At 36.4% G+C, this 24,249-nt stretch overlaps 1 protein-coding gene across 2 annotated transcripts in view; it reads left to right on the top strand.

The window, feature by feature from the left end:
- The window catches only part of LOC150080485 (guanine nucleotide-binding protein G(q) subunit alpha), a 214,303-nt gene that overhangs the window by 151,071 nt on the left and 38,983 nt on the right, over positions 1–24,249 (top strand). Inside the window, exons 6-7 of one of the 2 annotated variants that reach the window (XM_090381700.1) lie at positions 13,107–13,260; positions 15,388–15,423. In XM_090381700.1, the coding sequence (XP_090237826.1) occupies positions 13,107–13,260; positions 15,388–15,423 (190 nt within the window). The remainder of the gene's footprint in view (positions 1–13,106; positions 13,261–15,387; positions 15,424–24,249) is intronic. The other variant, XM_090381701.1, reaches the window with a different exon arrangement.

Raw genomic sequence — 24,249 nt, 5'->3', positions numbered from 1 at the left:
GAAAGTAGGAATATGTTAAAGGCCAAATAATTGGGTAGGCAAATATTAGATTATATATATTATTATTAGCATATGTACAAATGCATATAGCACAAATATAACTAGCAACACTGTATTTCATTAATTTTATCAGTTTTTTGGCATTAAATATGGAAACTGTTTTCAATATATAATACAGGGTGAGCATAAAGTCTTTCCCTGATTTCAAACATTTATTACACAAGAACTATGCTGGGTACAAACATACAGCTTTTTGCAAATTTTACTTCAACTCAGTTTTTATTTATCTCTTCAGTACACTTCTACATGTGTTCTATTTGTTGCCTGGTGACCGTCTAGTTGATACTCGATTTCTCTCCATGTTTTCTCCAGCATCTCTTCAGTAACTGTTGCAAAAACATCTGTTATCCTTGCCTTTAAAATTTCAGTATCACAAACTGCATTTGAATACACTTTGTCCTTAATATAACCCCATAAAAAAAATTTAAGAAGGGTAATGTCCAGTGAACGGGCTCGCCATGGTGTTGGACCATCCCTCCCAATTCATTGGTCGGGAAACGCAACATCCAGGAACTGATGAACAACTAAACTCCAGTGTGGCGGTGTACCATCTTGTTGGAAAATTACCCATGGCTGAAACTCTTCTGACTGAGGTGCAACATATTGCTCCAACATATCCAAGTAAACGTTTGCTGAAATGGTGGGCTCAGCAAAAATAAAAAAAATGGTCCAATTACCTCGTTGTGCATTAGGCCACACCAAACGTTCACTTTAGGGCTATCCCTCTCTCTCTCTCACAAAAACGGACATTGTGTCGATTTTCCTTCCCTGAAGTGTGGAAAGTAGCCTCATCAGAAAAACACACTTAAGAATATGTTCCCATGGTCATATGTTTTTGTAAGATATTTTAGCCACAATTGATTAACACCACTGTCTCTTTCCATTCTGACTTCTCCGTCACGCTGTTGTGTTGGGTGGCATTGGAGTCATGGGCACTGGCAGGGTATTTTGCAAGGTGGTGCATATGAGAATAAATTTTTTATTCACCAAATTTTCGAATACATGTAATATTTTAATTAAGTTTGGCTGATTTATGTGTACATCCGAGCCAATGTTTCATGATTGGTGGAAGAAAGTACTTGTATTTTGAAAGGATGAATTTGTATTGTTGTAATATTTCAATAAATTAATGAATTTATTAAAAATCGTGTATTATTTCAAAATCCGAAGGTGGTGCACTTGCACCATGCTGTCAGTGTCCATGGTTTGAGTTTCCACCAACTTTAAGAAAAATACAAAGAAATTTTGCATTCTTTTTCTTAAAGAGGGCCCCAAAAATTGTAAGTTTCGGGCCCACAAAACCTCCATTCCCCTATTAATAGGGCTGTGCAGCTTTCTGCTATTGCACATTCTGTATTGCCAATTTTCTTGAATGGCAATACTCTAATGCTAAAAACTAAAATGTGTTTTGGCTTCCTTGTGCTTCATTTGTATTATGATGCCTTTCAATATCACTTAATTTGGCTGTTAGCTTGCATTTACAATATTTACAAAAACATTTTAAATCATCATCGAGCCGGTTCTTATATTTAGCATCTTTGAGCCATTGATCATGAGTTTTGACTATATTTTTTGCTCATTTTTTTCAAAATGGGGGAAAAATCACATACTATAGTTCAGTGGTTCTTGAATCCCTGGGGTTCGCAAAAGTGTTCCAGGGGGTTCACACTAAAAATTCTGTAATGGCATCTGCTTAGATTTATGTAGGTATATTATTGTAAACTACAAAATATAACTATTAATAAACAAAGTAAATAAAAATTAAAGAATTGCCAAGAAAAAACTACAATTCCTTATAATTACTTTACTACCTTACAGTATATCATGTTAAATGAATATCTAAAATTATTTCTTGACTAAATGTCTAAGAGTATGAAAGAGGTTGTTTATGCATGGGTACTGCACTTCCATCATTTCTACTACCCAGGTAGTATGCATGCATCGTTTTATTACATCTCATATTGTGAATACCTTCACAATGACTTGCCAAGGTATTATACTACTTTGAATAAGTAATGCTTCACCAGTGGAGAAGACTGTCACTTATTCTCGACGGATACCACCACCCAGACTGCACCCTTTTGAAGCTTGTTGGCATACTCATCGGTGGGTGGGCAGGTACCCTGTTGTTGCAATAGTGACAACCCAATTATGAAGTATAACTCTACAGTATGAGAGATGCTTGATGGTGTGCATGGTTTAATCTAAATATTTCTTGACTAAATGTCTAAAAGTATAAAAAAAGGTTTATGCATGGGTAATGCAAGATATCATCAAATGATGCATGCATAATACCTAGTTAGTAGAAATGATGGAAGTGCATTAACCATGTATAAACAACCTTTTTCATACTCTTACACATTTAGTCAAGAAATATGTAGTTTCAGATTAAACCATACACACCATCAAGCATCTTTCATATTGTGGAGTTATACTTCATAACTGGGTTGTCACTATTGCAACACAAGGGTGCCTGCCCACCCACCGAAGAGGAGCCAATCAGCTCCGAAATGATGCCGTCTGGGTGTGTCTTGAGGCCCTCATTACCACGAATAGGTAACAACAATCTTCCCTAATAAGGAAGCGTTGCCTGTTTGGGGATTTATGAATGTTTGAGTTCAATGAGCATGAGGAGTAACTGTTCCTTTCCTCTTTTGACGGCATCCCTTCTTCCTCTCCTACTATCACTTTCCTACACCTTTTTTGCTTTCCAAAGTCTAATAGGGACAGTATGTGGATAACAGAGTATCTTATCGCTTACCATTCTTCAAACGGCACTGTTTGGGCAGATGGTATCTGCCGAGAATAAGTAACATTAGTCTTCTCCATAGCTGAGGCGTTACTTATTCGAGGAAGTGCAATAACTCGGCAACTTGTTGTGAAGGTATTCACAATATGAGATATAATCGAAAGGTGTATGCATACTACCTGGGTAGTAGAAATGATGGAATTGCATTACTCGTGCACAAACAACCTTTTTTAAATAAATGTTTTCCATACTAATTTTTTTTTCATTCACAAGGATCATTGTTATGTATGGTTACTTTTTTTTTTAGAACCTATAGTACTTAGTACTGTGCAGAGGTTGAAAAGATGAAAGAGGATACTTGTTGACATTAGACTTGAACTTCCGTAGATTGTAATTTTCAGGAAATATGTATGAAGGAAAGTTGTTCAAGAAAACAGAAGTTGAATGAATAAATGAGGAAGAAGAAATGTTGGTTCTATGGGATTGAACTTGGACAGTAAAAGGATGTTGACCGATTGCGGCACATGTTCGGACTGCTTTGAGAGAGAGAGAGAGAGAGAGAGAGCGGGAATTATAGCAGCCAATTCAGAACAGTGCCCATGCAAGAATCTATAGAAAAGGTATGCAGTAGAAACAGAATGTCTATGAGAGAGAGTGGAGAGACTGTCTCATAGACGTCTCTGTTACAGATGAGACGTTAATTAACCTAACTGCCCTCTTTTGAATGGAATCTAGAAGTCTGAGAGGTTTTGGGGATTTGTCACCCTTTTTAGGAACTGACTGGATATGAGCAAATTTCCAAGCAGAAGGAAAAACACCTTTGGAATAAGAAAGTGAAAAAAGATGGCAAAGAACAGGAGTAAGTTTAGGAGCACAGGTTTTGAGAACAAGTGGAGAAATGCCATCAGGACCTGGAGCTTTCTTAGCATCGAGATTTGTCAAAATCCTTCTGACCACAAGAGCCATTGAATGGAGCGTGCTAGGAATGGTAGGAGATGTTTTACCAGGATCATTAATACATGAGTTGGAAGAAAAAAAGTGATGCTAGCAGGTCAGCTTTATCCTTGGCTGTAGTGACAACAGAACCATCTGGTTTTGACAGAGGTGGGAGCAGAGATGGGCAAAAGTTGTGGCCAATAGTTTTGGCAAGAGACCAGAATGCTCGGCTACCATTAGGGCAAGAAGCAAGTTTTCTAACTCAAAATAGTTTGGACTGATTAATTACTGCTTAATTGTTGTGAGCTTTGGTGTAGGCAGAAAATGAAACCGAAGAATTGGAAAAATTATGATATGCAACATTCGTCTCCTGAACGGCCTTGGCACTTATTCTGCACATTTATTGGAAAACCAAGGTTTAGATAAAGGACAAGATTTTAAAGTGGAGTATGGGATAAAGGTTCCATTCCTAAAAGAATAATTTCACTGACACGATCTGAGCAAACGTTGACATCAGGAGTTTTGAAACAGTAGTCTGACCAAGGAAAAGAAGAAAAGAAATCTCGCAGGTCATCCCATTTTGCATTCTTGTAATGCCAAACAATATGAGGTTGGGAATAGCCATGAGATAAAGGCTCCATTGGAGAAGAGACAATCACCAAGTTGTGATTTGAGGTGCCTAAAGGATCACTCACTTTGACCGTGTAGTCAAGAGTGATTGGTGGAAATTCATATTATAATATTTTTTTCTGATCTGTAAATGATCCAACAAAAAATTTTATAAAAAAAATTTTTTAATTACTGACGTCAGAGTAATAAAATTACAAATCGTTCTGTCAAATTGTAACAAAACGCAAAGCATAGTAAAAAATAAAAGTATATCAATGGGTAACATACATTAATATCGCAAACTGTATAATGTGTGACAATCACCGACGTCATGGACCATTCATTTGTGTATGGTCTATCATGTAAACGTATTGAAAACTGGAATAATAAATTTACATTTTCAGCCTTTCTATCACAGGTTAGAAAAGAATGGTTGTAGTGGTAGTAGATGAATTTTTTTCATGCAAATCACTACACTTGAAAATTTAGAATCGCAGAATAGTGCATGATACTTGTAAGAGCTGCAGAACTGTCTTTCTTTGTCAATAAAGCAAAATTAAAATATCTGATTGGCTGTTTTTTTTTTTTTTTTGTTCGTTTCCCACTCATTTCCTCAGTTTCTGCTTCAAGTAACCTTGCAACAAATTTTCCCACCACAAGCAAAAACAAAACAGATACATATAAAATGTGTTAAAAGCGACAAAGTCCAGTCTTGTTGGTTGTATAGAAAGAAAGCAATAGACAAGGGTAGCATATTGTTGTGAAAATGGCAAATGATCTCAAAACCATAAATTTAATGAAACTGTATGCTTTGGAGTGACATGTTGGACAGACAACTTGTGTGATCAAGACCTGCTAATTTTGGGGTGACTGAAGGAGACATTTTACTCTTCCTTGTCATTGTTTAATCAGTTATCTGAACACCACGGGATAAACGCTAATTACACAAAGGGTTCCTCCCAATGCACCAATAACTTACAGAACATTATCGACATACGTGAGGATCAAAGGATCATTGACAATTTAAATGTGTCTCTAGTTAGCATAGTGATAACTAATTCGCAGTCCTTGCAGTTTTTCGTTTCAGATAAAAAAAAAAAAAAAAGCCAAATCTAAGGCACTAAAATGACAACACTGGCCATAGTTAGACTGTTGTGACAAATTTGTATATTGTAAAATAAAACATATTGCAATCCAACAACAATCAGTGTACCCACACAAAAAATGTAAAATAAATTGGTTTTGCTGAATATTTCACGACTATCTTTTATTTGCTACTATTTCTATAAGAGTGGCGCAGTCAAAACAATACTTCGATGGCCAGTTGCTGTGCTGATAAGAATGTTACATTTAATTTTTAAAAAAATTCTCGTTTATTAATGAAATTCATTGTCTTGAGAAATGAATCTGTTTTCCAAATTTAATAGGCCCCTTTCAAGCTCAGGCCCAAATGCAACTGCATTGGCATAGTTACGCCACTGAACAAAATCATTGGTTTTTCTGAGGATTTTTGAAAGACAGCTGCCTTTCAGTTAGCTCTTTGTACACTGAAAACACCTTGAAAGAACAAAGAAGTGAAATGCCTCCTGTATTCTTTTTCTTTAATTTCGAATTTTTGGTTAAGGGAGGGCATATGCCCTTGCTCATATTACTTAGTTACCCAATTCTTACTGAACATGAAACACGGATGTTCTTTGAGTAGTGCAATTGAAGAGGTTGAGAAAATTCAGTTAGAAATTTCAACCATCCCTGAAGACAAAGGAGAAAAAGAAAAAGAGAAATAAATTTGGTAATGTTCTAAAAAAGAATTCTGCATTTTGTATTTTAAAAAAAAAAAAAATTCTTTACTAGTGAAAATAAACTGTTCACATAAAGGCTTAGTGGGATCACATTTTTAAATTTAGCCAGTCACTTTCCTCAATGTGGAAAGATTGTTGTTTGCTTTTGAAATTATTTTGGATGATGAATGGACCACAGTTGAAAAATGTATTATTGTTTACTGTAACAAATGTTATTTCACATGCTTGCCATAAAATGATCCTTACTCTAAAACTTTAGGTAGTTTTGTTACTTAAGTTATGAATACAAAGAAATAGTAATTCATTTATGAAAAAACTGGTAATAAATGTAAAACTTATTGCATGTAATAGTGATTTGATGCATATGGAAAGAGACCAGTGCTGTAACTTTACCATTACAGTAATCTGCATACTGCTGAAGGTGCATTGCTTTGCTTTGTCTTATTTATATTTTATTTTATTTATTAGGTGGCTTAGTATATGAGCAAAATCACACCTTGCCAAGGTCAACTTTAATTTTAGCAGGAATTTGCTGTTTTTGTTATTTGGTTTAGTGTTTACTTTTTTTATGAGTATTAATGATATTGCCCTGTAGTTTGAGTTATTTTTGATTCAAACATTTTGTTGTAAAGCCTTTTTAAGTTTCCTGTGATGAAATTTATCACATGCAGTTCCTTGTCAACCAGTGTGTAATACACGTTATGTTGGTTAAAAGTATATACAGCAATATCCCACATAGCACTGATAATTGGTACCGAAACTGTTCCGTGTTATATGAAACCGTGGTGATTGAGGTATAATTATAATGGGTTTTAAATGAATGCATACCAGAGAAACAGTCTATAAACAATTTGCACTTGATAGCCAATTACAAGGATTTGAAATAAAAAATATTGCAAAAAATTTATTAATGAAAAGGTAACATCATGAGAGATGAGAAAAAAGCTTTATTGTTTATTTGGGTATTTCATAAATAAAGTTTGAAGTCATCTCTTCTTTTTCTCGGCATACAAGTCTTTGTTGCATTGAATCCCATCTTATAAAATTTGCCATATCTCGATGCTACATCCAAGTGTTGGATGTGGCATCGAGATATGGCAATATCACTCCATTCATAATTGCCTCACAGGCCATGTCAAGCCATGAAAAACTTTCTTCAATTCTTTTGGTGCCACTTCAGTGTTATCCACTTCAGAATTGTTTTTCTCTTCTTCATATGCAATTTTCTTGTCAATTTCAAGGAGAGTTGTATCATCTAAGTTATTTGCATTGTGAGTCGGTGCAGAAATGTATTGGCAGTGTCCAAAGGTTCAAATCCCAAATCTTTTCCCATCTTCACAATGTCTTCGGCAGTTGTTTGAAATTGCAATTCAAAACCAATGAAATCATTTGCCAAATGGGGCAAAACATGCTGCCAAACATAATGCATGTTTTTTGCAATGATTTCTAACCAAGATGCAGATATGTTTTCGATTGTATTTAAAGGGGTAAAAAATAAATTGTGAAATGAAAAGTTTAAAAAGCTACCACCTCGTCTCGTCAGGATGGAATTAAGAATACTAAACACTGTTGCCACTGACTGCGTGAGGGGACTACTGACATATGTGCAGCACATATGAGACAATAGAGTTGGCACCACAGCATATATGTACCTGTACCTAGACTACTGAATGAGTTTTAATATGTACAGAAAATTTTCAACTTAAATTTAATTAAAAACTGTGTTATAGTGAAACACGTGCTGTTTGAAGCCATGCTAAGTGAGGTATTGCTGTATTTACATTTAATTCAGTGGCAAGGTGGTTGGTGCTGTTGAACTTGTTGGTAAGAAAATTTGCTAATCATGCTTATCCTTTTAGTACTCAAGGATTTTCTGAGATGGTCATATAGTAAAATATTTCAGTTCCTTATCGGTTTATTAGCAAGGATTGGCAGTACGAGAATCGGAAACCTAAAATACCGGAACTTACCTCCCATTAATTAAAAATAAATAAGGTAAATTAATGCATGCCATAAACAATTATAAATTAGAAGATAATTACAGCACCTAACATTTATTTATAACAACTAAATAGTGTGAAGAAACTATAACAACAAACAGACATTGTAATACAAAAAGCTAATAAAAGTGATACTATAATAATTCTAGATAGGGCAGAATATAGCAAGAAAATGAAACAAATATTACAAGACCAAGACACATGTGATTGATAATATTTCACCATAAATCAAATAAAAAACAAAATAGACAAGTTTATCACATCTTTATGTAGCAAAAAAGAAATTGATCTTTCACACCTTAGAATCTATAGGAACAATATTATGCCACATATCTTCTGTACTGTGAAACTACATAAACTGGATAAACCACTTTGACCTTGTCGTTTCATACCAATGTGTTCTGCATTAGTTAACCTTTCCTCTTACATTGTAAAAATTATCACCTCTCACAAGGCGCCTCCGTAGCCAAGTGAGCAGTGCGTAGCACATGCTCCTTAGTTAGGTGCCTCCGTAGCCAGGTGGAAAGGAGCAGCAGTGTGTAGCACATGCTTCTTGATTAAACCGGGGTTCGAGCCCGTCACCACCAAATATGGAGGATGTGGAAAGGTCGGGGAATGACCACCGCATATCCCGGAGCAATGTGGCCTTAGTTGCTAATGCTCCTAAAAACCAAATAACAACAACAGCTTCTTGATTAGACCGGGGTTCGAGCCCGTAACCACCAAATACGGAGGATGTGGAAAGGTCAGAGAATGACTACCACATATCCCTGGAGCAATATGGCCTTAGTTGCTAATGCTCCTAAAAACCAAATAACAACAACCTCTCACAGAACAGAATACAGCCCATGTCCACTCGTTAATTAATAATATCGAAATATCAGACACATTCTAGCATCATTCAACGTTGTATCACTATGCACTAACTTAGATGTAGATTATACATTAGCTAAATTAAAAGAATGGCTTGTTGTGCATAATATTAATTTAAAACAACATATCACACTCTAAAACAATATCACACATCCTTTTTTTTTTTTTTTATTCAAGCCAGGCATTTTAGGTTTAACTTGGATATTTACAAACAGATATATGGTCTTCGAGTGGGTCTGGATAACTGAGCCTCACTTTCAGATATCTAATTAGCTTCAAGAAAAGACCACACGCTTTACGTATTTCCTCTACAATTTACTATTTCTTCATTATGAAGATGATATCCAGTTTCCAATGAGCAAACCATAGATATTCTCTTTTCAAAACTTAATGTTCATCAAAAGTTAAAATATATACTTTAACAAGACAATAGCATAAAACTCCTTGAACTTAAAAGATTTTTAAGTTCAATAAGGCAATAGTAGCAATTAAGAACTTTTCGGGAAAGACTTTATGAAGAATTTATGGAAAAGACACACACACACACACACACACCCCCAAAAATTTTATTCATATCACCCACACAGTGTTAAAATCAATTTTATTTACACAAACCTGCAATGCAATAAAGTACTGTCATTACGAGAATGACTTATAAGCAAACAGAAAAATAACCCTCCCATATCATAGTCAATTAGCCAGTCAACTCAAAGCCATTTTTCCGGCACTGGCCTCACTTAAGTAATTTCATCTTATTATAAAATCACATTTATAATTAAAAAGACACTTTCAAGTATAATATTGCAAGCATCAATAACATAGTATACTTAATTCATTACCAACAAGGATGGAATGTATGTTACATTGTCAGCACTACATTTAAATATGGCACCTCAAACATATCTAATAAACACAATGTGCTTGCATACACAATGTTTGGCAAAGGAAGTAAGCAAACCTTAGCCATAATTATGGGAGGTACCCATGGACTAGAGATGTGCAAATGTGACCCCAATCCACAAAGGAGGATCAAAGGGAGACAAGTAATTACAGACCTGTTAGTTTACCTTCTGTTCCAGGGAAATCAATGGAGGCACAGGTTAAAGAAGCATTGCAGGATCATCTAGACAAGACTTCAGTTATAGCTCGGACACAGCATGGGTTTGTTAAAGGGAAGTCTTGTCGGACTAATTTGATTGGATACTATAATGTAGTCACAAAGGAACTGGATGCAAAGAACAACTTTGATATCATATATTTGGATCTTAGAAAAGCCTTTGATACTGTTGCACATGGAAGACTGCTTCACAAATTTGAGTAGTGTGGCGTTGAAGGCAAATTGCTGCTATGGATAAAGGAATGATTGAGTTGGAGAAGACAGAGCGGTAATCAATGGACACCGCTCTTTGTGGACTAATGTTATTAGTGGAATCCCTCAGGGTTCAGTGTTGGGTCCATTGTTGTTTTCTGTATTTATAAATGATATCGATGATGGTATATCAGGCTTAATGTCCAAGTTTGCAGATGATATGAAGGTTGGCAGGGTTGTTAATGACAATACACTGCCGCAACAGGATCTAGAAAAGTTGAGCAGATGGGCTGAGAGGTGGCAAATGTAGTTTAACATTGACAAACGTAAAGTACTACATATGGGAAGCAGTAATCCCAGAGTAACGTATCAACTCTGTGGTACCACACTGACAGTGGTAGAGAATGAAAAGGACCTGGGGTAATTGTGCAGTCAGATATAAAGTTTTCTGAGCAGTGCAGATGGTCTGCAAGAGTAGCTCATGGTCTTGTCAATGATATATAGGAATTTTTATAGCAAGGATAAGGAGGTGATTTTTCCCTTTTATAAGGAAATGGTCAGGTTACACCTTGAGTACTGTATACAGGTGTGGAGGCCTCATTTTAAGAAGGAAGTAGAGCTGTTGGAAAGAGTACAGAGAAGGGCAACAAGATTAGTGAATAGAACGAAGGGTTGCTCTTACGAAGGAAAGCTTAAGTTTTTCAGATTACAGTGTCTGGAGACTAGGCACCTGCGAGGTGATCTGATTGAGGTGTATAAAGTTTCGAATGGTTTGAGCATGCTCAATGCTGATTTGATTCTTCCTCTTGCTCAGAATAATCATCGGAGAGGGCATAAATTCAAATTGAGGAATAACAGTTGTGGTTATCCCCTTAAGGAGGTGGTTATCCTCTTGTATAAGGCAATGGTTATGCCACACCTTGAATACTGTATTACAGCTCTGGAGGCCTCATTTTAAGATGAATGTAGAGCTGTTGGAACGAGTACAGAGAAGGGCAACAAGATTGGTGAATGGAACAAAGGGTTGCTCTTACGAAGAAAGGCTTAAGTTTTGCAAATTACGGTGTCTTGAGACTGGGCACCTGCGAGGTGATCTGATTGAGGTGTATAAAGCATGGAATGGTTTGAGCATTCTCAATGCGGATGGCATTCTTCCTCTTGCTCAGAGAGTAATTGCCTGAGATGGCATAAATTCAAATTGAGGAAAGACGGTTGTAGGATAGATGTGCAGAAGTTTACCTATAGCTAGCGGGTGGTTGATTGGTGGAACAAACTTCCATCTGTCGTAGAAGTTGATAGCTTAAATAGATTCAAGGTAGAACTTGACAAACATTTGGAGCAAGTGATGGGTGAAATAAGGTGGGTTTTTTTTTTTTTTTTTCCCTTGTTTGGCTGATGCAATATAAGCTTGCTTTCTTGCATCATGTGCCTATGCTAATGCTCTACAACTGAACTCGGACAACACATCCAATCTGCTTCTCATCAACTGGAAATTGATTCAGCAATAACACTAATCAAATTAGCTTCCAGTTATAAACTAGCCACTTTTGTAGGACTTTTGTTAGAATGGTTCAAACAAAACCCAGTTTTTAGTGCTTAATGCCAACCTCCCCACACCATTTTCAGCAATGTGGAATTTAAAAAATCTGAGATTTCCAACATGCATGATCAAATTGCACCACGAGAACTAGAACACATAAAACTCTCCTTCCTTCCTTACCATCATGAACCGATTGACAATGACTTGAAAAGTTCCCCATTTGGTCTCTTGGTTCAAAAATGATTTTGCATAATGAAACTCATATGATGAGCATTGAGAAAGGTGCGCTTTCCTGTATGCAATTTAATTTTAACCAGTTTTTAGTATTCACACTTTAATTAATCATCCATTAAACACATTGCAGTTGGGAGGTACGTTTTTGATCTTTTTATTGTCGTTTCAACCTCTGAACTTAAGGTTTATCCATAACATTAATATGGCAAGGATTGTTTATCCAGCATGTAATGGAAGTGCTTTGGCTTTTATATGCATATTCATGTAACTTCTGAGAATTTTCTGTGAGAAAGTATTTGCTTTTAAAGTTACTTTGTTTCATTTAAGAAATTAGCTTTTTTATTATTTTATTGTTACTAGAGGATATGACATTTTATTTGTATCATAAGCCAGTGTTATGCATTCACTTATGTAAGCAAGAATAAACAAGCCTTTATTACTTTCAGATTTTCATTTATTATTATTATGTTATTTATTTTTTTTTAATTCACAACATTGTTACAGAATTTGTAAGTTATTGCTTTTTGATATCAGAAAGTAATTTCTTTTATAGAATTCTTCAGAGTTTAATTGTCAATTTCTTTTCACTGTAAGTAAACCTTAATTTCTGAAAAACCGAACGCTTAGATCAGGATTGCGGATACAGACGGAGTATATTTTTTAATAGAATTAAAAATAGTTTTGTGTAGGATAATGGAACTGAACTGTTCCTTTTTACAATCCTTAGCCATATGAAAAAATTCAAATGTTATTTAAAATAATCCATAAGACTTTCTTTGTCTTTTTTTTAAGCCATTATACCATATAAAAAGTTTAATATTATACCATATAAAAAGTTTACTTTCATTATCCTACATGAATCTTATGTTGCTTGTAGCTCGCCTTATTTTATGTTTCATATAAACAATTGTCATTCTTCTTACTGATATAGGGTTTTAATATTTTTATTTATAATCTGTAAGCTTGCTTATTTATGTTATTGCTTTTTTACTTTTAGAATCGTATGGAAGAAAGTAAAGCACTTTTTAAAACCATTATTACATATCCATGGTTTCAAAATTCATCAGTCATTTTATTCCTAAACAAGAAAGACTTGCTTGAGGAAAAAATAATGTATTCACACTTAGTAGATTATTTTCCAGAATATGATGGTAAGAATATATCTGTTAAATTAGTATGTTCATAGTTAAATTTTGTTAAGAACTGTTTGGTGTTAAATCTTTAGTTCTAGATATGAATTTTTTTTCAATTTCATTCAAGAGCTGTTTAAAGTTCCATATTGGTATAATTCCAGATTATATTTAGCAGTTGAAATAGTACAGAAATTAGATTTTTTGTAAGTTAGGACTGTTTTTCAGTACGATTTTTACAATATTAATTAATACTTGCAGATGACACACCTGTTGTCTGGTTAAATGGTTGAGCAAATTTTGCTAAGCCTCCAAACAAATATGAATTGAAAAAATTGATACTGATTGTTTCATAATTTAGCTTGATATACCATCAAGCTAAATATATACCCCACACACACACACACACACACACACACACACACACACACACACACACACACACACACACACACACAGAGAGAGAGAGGATTTGATTAATTAAATGAATAACCTTGTAATCTCAGGAGAGATGTAAACTTGACACGTTGTATGTTTGGTGTACATGGCACTCAGGCCTATCTTTACATTTATTTAATCACTGGTATTTCCATAGCACAGTATATCCTTGTTAATTTGATTATTGAATTATTCTAAATGTAGTGTATTTCATCAAAGTCACTACTTTTCCATGGCCGGCGATATAGGGTTTTGTGTGGATTATTTGAAATACATCTACAATGAAATTCAAATTCTGAATTGAGTCTGACAGCTTGGAAAAGCTTATAATTTGAGAAGCTCCCTCGATGGTATCTTTGCCTTGTCTTGATGAGGGAGCTTGCATGCTCTGAAAACCCCGGGAGCTATGCCAGCGATAGCCTAGCTATCAGAAGGGACACCCAAGCTGGACAGGTCCTTGTGGATATGAGCCAGACCAAGAAGGATACCTGAGAAGGAAAACTCCCATACAAACCATGGTGGAGGGCAGTAGCACTCACCATTACCAACCTGAGGTGGTTAACATTAACTAGGCTCAAGACTGAAAACCTGAAGACTTAGGTAAGCCTGTGGATACAGCACTGTGATATGGAAAGCAAGGGGAAACTACCACATTGACCAGCCAAACAACAAAAATGACCCTCAGTCCTGGGCAGGCCTTAAATGGCCAGAGGGTGCGAAGAATCCCCCGGTTTATTTTCTCAAGTGATAAGCCAGATGCTTGCAGAACTGAATTCAAAAACAAAGATCAACCACTTAAAATTTCAACATGGAAAGTCAGAAGTTCAGTCAAGCAGGAAAATTATAAAATGTCACAAAAGAACTTGATGACATGGACATCGATATGCTGAGTTTAGTGGAGATGCGATGGTCAGGACAAGGCAAAAAGAGTACAGTGAAAGGCCACAAACTCATATACTCTGGCAGATATACGCCACAGAGGAGTGGGAATTCTTATCAGGAATGAAAATATCAGATTCCTAAATGGATACTGGGCTTTTTTTTGGGCAGGGTAGTATTAGACCAATTTAATACTCTTACAATACCACTTAACATAATACAGGTTTATGCACCAATGTCATCATACACTGATGAAGAACACCAAGATTTCCTAGAAGACCTCAAGGACATCCTAAATGGGCCAAAAGAAAAGGAATCTATGTAGTTATGAGTGATTTCAATGCCAAAGTGGGAATAGCAGGGTTGGCAACACTGTTGGCCTTTTCGGACTGGGAACAAGAAATGAAAGGGGCAATGCACTGGTTGACTTCTGTCAAGAGCATGAAGTGGTCATTACGAACACATGGGAAGGCCCCCAATGATGCCCAATCAAAGATTAATCAAAATCAGATTGACTGCATCATTACCAACTGAAGATTCTGAAACATAATTAAAAGCGTCAAAACCTATCCTGGAGTTGATATCGGCCCAGACCACTGCCCACTAATAGGGAAGCTGGTTATAAAATTAAAGAAAATCAAGAGTGAGGGACTAAAGAAAGGCTGAGACAAAGAAAAACTTAGCCAGCCTGTATATGGGAGACATTTCACAAGTACAACCGAAGAGTAAATAGAGGATTGTAATTTCGATCTACTTGGTAGAGATCCAGAACTTGAGTGGACCTTGTTCAAGAAGATAATGACAGATGCTGCAAATGGAATTATTGGAGAGGCCCAAAGGAAAGCCAAATAGCAATGGATGACAGGTGTGACACTAGATCTAATGGAGCACAGGAAAAGCTTTAAGAACAAAGATGTAGAAAAAAAATAAGATGTATGACAGTTTGATTAAAATGGAAATAAGGAAGACGAAACAGGCATGGGTGGAGGAGAGATGTAAGGGGATTGAATATCTGTGAGATGGGCATAAGGAACATCTAATCCACAAAGAAATGAAGGAACTATGCAACATCAGGAAAGACCATGCAAGAGGTCACATTTTGGATAAAAACAAGTAAATTGTAGACAAGCAACAGAAAAAGGATAGATGGCAGGAATATCTGAGGGAACTATACTGTGAGGATGACAGACTACTAGGAAATGACAACACCCAAACAGAAGGCAAACATAAAGACTTTCTGACGAAAGAACTGGAGCAAGCGATTAAGTCAATGAACAATAACAAAGCAACTAGCATTGATAATGTCCCACCCAAAATGCTCAAATACCTCAGAACAAGAGGAAAATACAGCTCCTCAATATTTTCAATAATATCCTCAATGGAGGGGAAACTATCCCTTGACTTTCTGAGAACCATCTTTATTCCCATACCAAAAAAAGGCAAGAGCAGAAAAATGTGCAGACCATCACTCAGTAAGCTTTATAAGCCACTCCATGAAAGTCCTTTTGAAGATGATTCTACAGAGAATTGAAGGAAAAATTCAAGAACAAATTGGAAAAGACCAGATGTGTTTTAAAAAGGTGGGCACAAGAGAACATTTGCTCTGAATATACAGCAGAAAGAGCAATTGAACACCAGAAGAACCTATTTGTCTGCTTCGTTGACTTTAACAAAACATTCGATTGTTTGAAACATGATATCCTCTTCCAACAATCTAAACATCAATCTCAAGTAACTAAGGATACTATGGTTACCTATACCTTGAGCAAGAAGCAGCACTCACTGTAGAGGGAGAAAACACAGACTGGGTACAAATCCAGAAAGGAGTGAGGCAAGGATGTGTGTTGTCTCCTATGCTGTACAATCTCTATGCTGAAGCCATTATAGATCTTATACAAGATTCTAAAGAAGGAGTTATTGGTAATGGTTTAGTTATCAGTAACCTGCGATACGCAGATGATACTGCTCTCATTGCAACATCAGAGGAAAAGCTACAAACACCCCTCAACAAAGTGGTAACAACCAGTGAGCGGATAGGCTTAACAATTAATGTCAAAAAGACCAAAACTATGGTCATAAGCAAAAGTACTTTGCCTGGAATCAAAATACATTGTGGCAACTCCTCCATCGAACAAGTGAGTAGCTTTAAATATCTAGGGAAGATCTTTACAGATAATAATGACCAAGGCACAGGAATTAAAAGCAGAATTGGTTTGGCTAAAGAGGTATTTAAGAATCTTAAGAACTTCCTCTGTGACATGAAACTGGATTTCCAGAAAAGATATTGAATGGCCAAATGCTTCACATGGAGCACTCTCCTATATGGATGTGAGACCTGAGTCATGCGGAAAGCAGGAATCTGGAAGCCTTAGAGATGTGAACGCTCAGAAGAATGCTGAAAATTACGTGGACAGATCGGGTCACCAATGAGTGGATCCTTAAGAGGGCAAATACCACAAGGACACTACTAACTACATTTGCAAAGAGAAAGACTGCCTACCTCAGGCATATTATAAGAGGCCCACAGTATGATCCACAGAGACTAATCCTGCAAGGGAAGATTAAAGGCTAAAGAGCAAAAGGAAGACAAAGAAAAAAGTGGCTTGATAACATCAAAGAATGGACAGGGCGAGTTTTATGACACAAGAACTATTTCACAAAGCAAGAGACAGTTTGTCTCCAGTGTCCAAATTGAACACAGAACCTGAAGAAAAATTTGAAAGGGCTGCCAAAACCCTATAGGCAAATATCATTGTAGTGAAAATCTGCTAATGTCTTACAAAATTCGGTATTGTTATACGGTACCTTTTTTATATTTTATCATTCTATTCTTTTCCCTAAGAACTGCATATGAAATCAGAGAATTCATATAACTAACTCGTTTTGCAGGTGCACATGTAATCCATCTTGTTTACGCTGCAGGAAAAAATAAATAATAATAATAAAAATAAAAAAACAGTGATCACCATTTTTTAAAATTTTTTTTTATTATTTTAAATTTTAAGTTCTCAATTTCCCAAGACAGATGCTGTGAATCTTCGTGTCTACACATACATACTCAATTTGAGAGAGTATGATAATAAATGTACTTCAGAAAAAGATAAAATAAAAAATACTTTTGCTTTGGAGAAGTTAAATTAATTATCAGTTCTTAAGGAATTCACAAAAAGATGTGAAATCTTTTTCAATTTCTCACATGTAATAACAAAGATTTCAGAGTTCTTGTTCAAACAACACCAAAGCAGAGCGGGAATGCGGCCTTCAGACACTCGAACAAAGAAGAAGATATCACACAATTAAATTCACTAATAAGGCTAACAGCAGAGACATTGATCATATCTCCCGTAGGACCTTTATAAATTGGAACTGCAGGTCAAGACTCAAAAGGTCATCTACCATGAAATACGATAAGGAAATCAGAGAAAGTCTTGATCTTGAACTCACAAAATATGACATACTTCAAGAGCCTACCCTACCATCTTGCATCCCCCAAACCACAATAAATTTGGATCTCGTGGAACACTGTACAAAAAAAGAAATCGAGACCATTGTCAAAGCTATAGGAATCAAAACAATTGAGACTTATTCGAGACGTGACCTAGTACAGATGTATACCGATGGATCCTCTGACGAGACTATCCTCAAGGGCGGAGCAGGCATACACATCACCCTGACAAATACTACAAAAATGCAACAAAGCATAGGTGCAGGCAGCATCGCCTCTAACTTTACATGTGAGCTAAGGGCAATCCTTGAGGCCCTAAATAGTTATATTTCACTAAGAGACATAGACAGAGCCAGAGGGCTTGTAATCTTCTGCGACTCAAGAGCGGCCTTGCTGGCAATAAAACATGGATGAACAGGACTCACACAGGACATTCACCGACACTTGGAGACAGTTCATCAATCGGGAAAGAGCTGCACACTACAGTGGATGCCCGTGCATGTGGGTATAGAAGGAAATGAGGCGGCCGATAAACTGGCAAAAGAAGCAAGAAACTTAAATCACAACACCTCAAAAACCATAACTCTAGACGATGCTAATGCCATCGCCAGATACAGACTCAGACAGAAACATATAGAAACTGATCACCAAGTCTGCGAGATTAATGCAAATAGGAACATCACTAAGACCATTGCCAGACTGAGAACTCGACACATGGCAGGTATGAAAATTAGTGCGGATGGTACCAGAACTTATAAACTTTGCAGAAACTGTCCGAACGAACAGCTTACTCCGGAACACATCTTCAGCTGTCCTGCAATTCAGGCGACTTTGCAAAGCATGGACGAATCCCCTTTTCAGGGAGAACTCTACAACGAAAAGATCGTGGACTTAGCTAAAGCAGTGATATCAGCACATGGTTCAATTTGACTTCAAATGGACACGACACCAACCAACCAACCAACCAACCAGAGTTCTTGTTGCCATAATAGTCATGCGTGTACATGAGCATTAAAACAAGCACTATGTTTATTATTTATGATTGCACATACCTTGTAAAGAGTATCCATATTTTGGGATATTATTTGATGTTGAATATTTGCTACTTGTTCAAAAAACCGATGGTACTGCTCTCTTCTTGTACTGGTGCTAATTATAGCTATGTTAGCTAGTTATAAAGTGCTTGTGTGAATGTTGACCAATTTGACATTACTTTAGGGAGTGAGAGATCAGTGTGTGGGCAGGTAGAGCTTTAAAAATATACATTTGGTTACATTTGTGAAATTACCTTGATTGTACAGAAATATTTTTTTTGTGTGTGTGCATAAATTAAAAGTACCTTTTTGCAGAAAATATTAACCATGAAGCTGCCTTAGGAGTTTCTCTTAATTTCAATACTATTTTGCCAGCCAAGTTACGAGATGAAAGATATAGAAATGTGTTCAAATTGAACAGTTCTAATATCCAGAGATTTATTTTATTTTTATTTATTTATTATTATTATTTTTTTTTTTTTATGTATCTTTATTTTTAGTTGCATGTAATAGTTTCCAGTAATACTAGTAGCAGCATTCTCAAGAGTGATTGCCATTGATCTCTGGAGTTTTTCTTGTGTTTGTGATATACTTGAAGGTCATGGAATACTAATCACTGCAGTGGGTTACCAGTTTGGTAAACATTTTCTCCCACGTTGACACGTTCAATACTATATACTCGTATTCAAAGTTCTGTGTGTACATGTTACTATTTCTACAGATATTTACATTTTTGACTAACGTTTTTTTTTGTTTTATAAAATGAAGGTGCAACTTAGGATGATAGTTGAAATTTACAATCTAGAAATATAAGATAGCAATCTGGCACTTGTATTGAATATCACATTTATCTTATGAATCCATGCAGAAAAGAGTGACACTTCTCATGTAGTGCTATTGCTCATTTGTAAAATTCAATTCTGTAGCTGGTCGTGCACTCCTTGTGTGAGCCTGTATATATGTTAAACATAGATTAACAAGTGTTAATCTATGTTTAATCTCTTCTGTGACACCAACTTACTGATAGACATAAATGATGGATTTAATTCTACACAGCCAACATCTCAAGTAACACTGCTTTTAATCACTCCTCCAACACATAAAAAAGGGTTGAGTTTGAATGCAATCAATGATGAGGGGAAGTTTTTTTAGGCTTGCATGGTTTTTATTTTGCAGAAACTGGATTTTTCTCCAGAAAATAGAAACTGACCAAACACTTGTTGTTATAGACAGTATACTGATGCCTCTTAGTTTTTAGTTGCTTTTTGCATAGCATAGTGCCTAACCCTTTTTCACCAAACTTTTCCATCGAATTTGTCCATAGATGGGTAACATAAGCCAGAATATCACCAGTGGATTACACTGACTGAGTCCATACTGGCAGTCATTGATCAAATGGAAGGTTTCTAGATAGTTTAAGAGTTGGTGGTTACTTTAGAAAGAGTAAAAGTAAGTGCAGTTGGGACAATAATTGGATGGAAAGGATTTGTTATCCTTTTCAGAAACTTGCTGTATACAAGCTAAGGGAAAACACTTGTGGAATAAGAAAGTGAAAAAAAAGCAACACAAAACAGGAGTGAGCACAGGTTTTGAGAACAAGTGGAGAAATACCATCAAGACAATGCTTTCTTAGCATTGAGATTATCCAAAACCTTTCCAACATCCTTTCGACAGGAGACCACAGGAGGCATTGAATGGAGTGTACTGGAAATGGTAGCAGGTGATTTATCAAGATCATCAATACAAGAGTTAGAAGAAAAGTTGGATGCTAGCAGGCCAGTTAGCATCCATCTTCAGTTGAAGTGGCAATAGGACCATCTGGTTTTGATAGGGGTGGGAACAGAGATGGGCAAAAGTTGCAGCCAATAGCTTTAGGAAGAGACCAGAATGCTTAGCTACCATTTGGACAAGAAGCAAGTTTTCTACTCTTAGCCCAATAGAAATCTGGTTTGGACTGATTTATAACTGCTTTACAATTGTTGCAAGCTTTTGTGTAGGCAGAAAATGAACCTGGAGATTTGGAAACAAGCCAATTACAATATGCAACATTTTTCTCTTGAACAGTCTTAGTACATTTATTTGAAAACAAAAGTTTAGATAAAGGATGAGATTTTGAGATGGAGTGCGGAATAAAGGATTCCATTCCTAAAGAATAATTTCACTGACACAATCCAAGCAAATGTTCACATCAGAAGATTAGAAGCAGTAATCACTGACCGGGCTAGCCAGGTGGGTAAAGTGTCTGCCTGGCAACCCAAAGGTCGCAGGTTCAAATCCCGCCTCGGGCTTGGATCACAGTAAAATGCACAAACTTTGGGAGGTGCATTATGGCCACAGAAGCCAATGCGCCAACAACTAACAAAAAAAAAGAAAACAAGAACCAGTAATCGAACCAAGGGAAAGAAATCTAATGGATCATCCCATTTTCCATTCTTGTAATGCCGAACGACATTAGGTTGAGAATGGCCATGAGATAAAGGCTCCACCGGAGAAGAGACCATCACCAAGTTGTGATCTGAGGTGCCTAGAGGACCACTCACCTCAACTGAGTACTTAAAAAGGTTGTATGTGAGAAAAAGATCAAGCTTGTTTCTGGGGTTAGGATTGTCTGGTATTCTCTTAGATAAATGGACAATTTGTGCGAGGTCATTGGTAAATGCAAAAGCCTCGGCATCTTGACCAGCTGGGTCTGTGTGACTAAAAAACAAAAGCCAGCTGGAGTTGTGAACATTAAAGGAAAATTACCTCAATGTTAGGAAAGTTGGACTTGAGGAAGCCAAGAGTTCCAAGTGATTAGTGGAGTTAAGAGAACGATAGAGACAAACAGATGAAGTTGGCAGAATGGGGCAGAAAGACTTTAGACCAAAGAAGATGATAAATTGGAATTCTCACAGAAAAGTTAGTGGAGTTTGGCAGACTGTAAGTGGAATTGGACATCGTTGAGATTGAAAACGAGAACACGTATACTTGTGAAATGAACGATATTAAAGTGTTTGTGAGGTTTAGACCTTTTCACAGAAGTTTTTTTTTTTTTTTTGTTAATTCATGATGTATTCAGTAGAAATAAAAGGTGGGAAGGACATGCTGTATGAAGTTTTTGGATATGGCATACGCATGGTAAGAATATACCTAGCTCCTTGGCATAACTTTCCTCAACAATCTCCCCACCCACATACACACTACTCGGACTCCCTCCATTCACCATCTGGCGGGATAGAGGCAGCATGATTATACACTATCTGATCTGGATGCCTCCTAGAGAGTTACTGTTTTAGAGCTGTATCCTCAATGTAAGGAAGGTTGAATCTCTCCATGTTATCCATCATAACCTCAAAAGACATCAATCATACCATATGATGATAGAGATGGTGGAGTTGCTGGAGCTTTGCTCTGGAAACTAAACATAGGTTCCAATAAACTACTTGCCATATGTGTAGTACCTTGGATTTGTCAATGTTAAACAAGGGCGTCTCTGTAGCCAGGTGGGCAGAAGCAACAATGCGTAGCACACGCTTCTTGATTAGACCGGGGTTCGAGCCCGTGACCACCAAATACGGAGGATGCAGAAAGGTCAGGCAATGACCACCGCATATCCCCGGAGCAATATGGCCTTAGTTGCTAATGCTCCAAAAAACCAAATAACAATAACAAATAACAGCATTTGTCAATGTTAAACAAGAATAATTAGGTAGACAGTCCTAAGTGACAAATGCAACATCACTTGTTAGGTCTGTCTACCTAATTATTTTAGATCCTGTTGCCATATTATATTCTGATTACTGTCATTACCCTGCCAACCTTTGTATATCAGAAAACTGAGATTATTCCTGATATGCTAATGTCAATATTGCTTTGAATTCAATTCCTTTGTTACTGTGTCATTGTATCCAATCAAATTGGTTATCAAGGTTATCCCTTAATATATCCATGCTATAACTGCAGTATAACTACATTCGTGTCTAGATGCATTATTTCTTTAACCAATGGCTGCAATTTTTTTCCTCTGGAACATGAATAAAGATCTGTAATTACTCATGTTGCTCTTTGATCATCCTTTGTAAATTGGGGATACAATTACACATCTACAGTCCTTGGGGATCTCCCCTGAATCCAAGGATGCTCTCATAATTATGGCTTAAGGTTTGCTTACCTCTCTTGATGCCTCCCTTAATATAATTGGATAGATCCCCTCCACCCTAGATGCCTTTTTTACATTTACCTTCAGCAATTTCTCCTCTACTTTCCTCTCAGTTATCATACAATTATTTAGCTCCCTGTTAGAATCTGGTGCACACTGAGATCCCCATTCATACTTATGTTATGTGGTTGGTTAAACCCAATGCTTATGAAAGCAATATATTTCAATAAGGTTTTAGCTTTGTCTTATCTAATATAAGAAATACATATAAAAAATGCATTTCTTATATAAGATATAAAATCCTACGTTAAAAATATTCTAAAATAATATATAGATAATCTTCTTTGTATTCTTTTAACACGTTTGCTGCCAGTCATGAGTCAGCATGCTATTGTCAATAGCACGGCATAGAAGGAGGAGACACCTGTGCAGTGATCTGATTGAGGTGTAAAAGGCCTTGAATGGGTTGAGCACGCTGAATTCTGATGGGATCCTTCCACTTGTTCAGATTACGAACCTAAGGGGGCATAAATTCAAATTAAGAAACCACAGATGTAGATTAGATGTGCAGAAATTTGCCTTTAGCCAGCGGGTAGTTAATTACTGGAACAAACTTCCATCTGTCGTGGAAGTTGATAGGTTGAATAAATTTAAGGAGGAACTGGACAGGCATTTGGAGGGAATGGTGTGATGTGTGTTTTTTTTTTTTTTGGCTGATGCTGCATAAGCTCATACACTTGCTTTCTTGTATCAAATGCTGCTACTACTACAGTTGCCAGAAGCTGACTGTGTTTCCATAACGAAAAAGCTTAAATTGGTAATAAGGGATTGTTAGGTATACCATATCAGTATTCAAGTGTCGTATAAGCAGTTTCCAAAATATTTTGAGATTCACGTGATAGGAACTGGAGGTCAAATTTGGCTGTAAATGCCGCATCACGTGCTGGCGCGTGACACAAAAACATAATAATATAGTATGTAAATAATAAAACAAAAAACATGGTAACATTTAAGAAATACGTATTATTTCCTACCAAACCAATACAGATTACAAATACTATGTGTAAGAATGTTAC

The sequence above is a fragment of the Mastigoproctus giganteus genome, chromosome 9, assembly GCF_048544385.1.
Source record: "Mastigoproctus giganteus isolate SK-2022 chromosome 9, ASM4854438v1, whole genome shotgun sequence".
Classification (NCBI taxonomy): domain Eukaryota; kingdom Metazoa; phylum Arthropoda; class Arachnida; order Uropygi; family Thelyphonidae; genus Mastigoproctus; species Mastigoproctus giganteus.
Note: the sequence above shows the minus strand (reverse complement) of the source record. Positions and strands in the feature narration are given on the sequence as shown.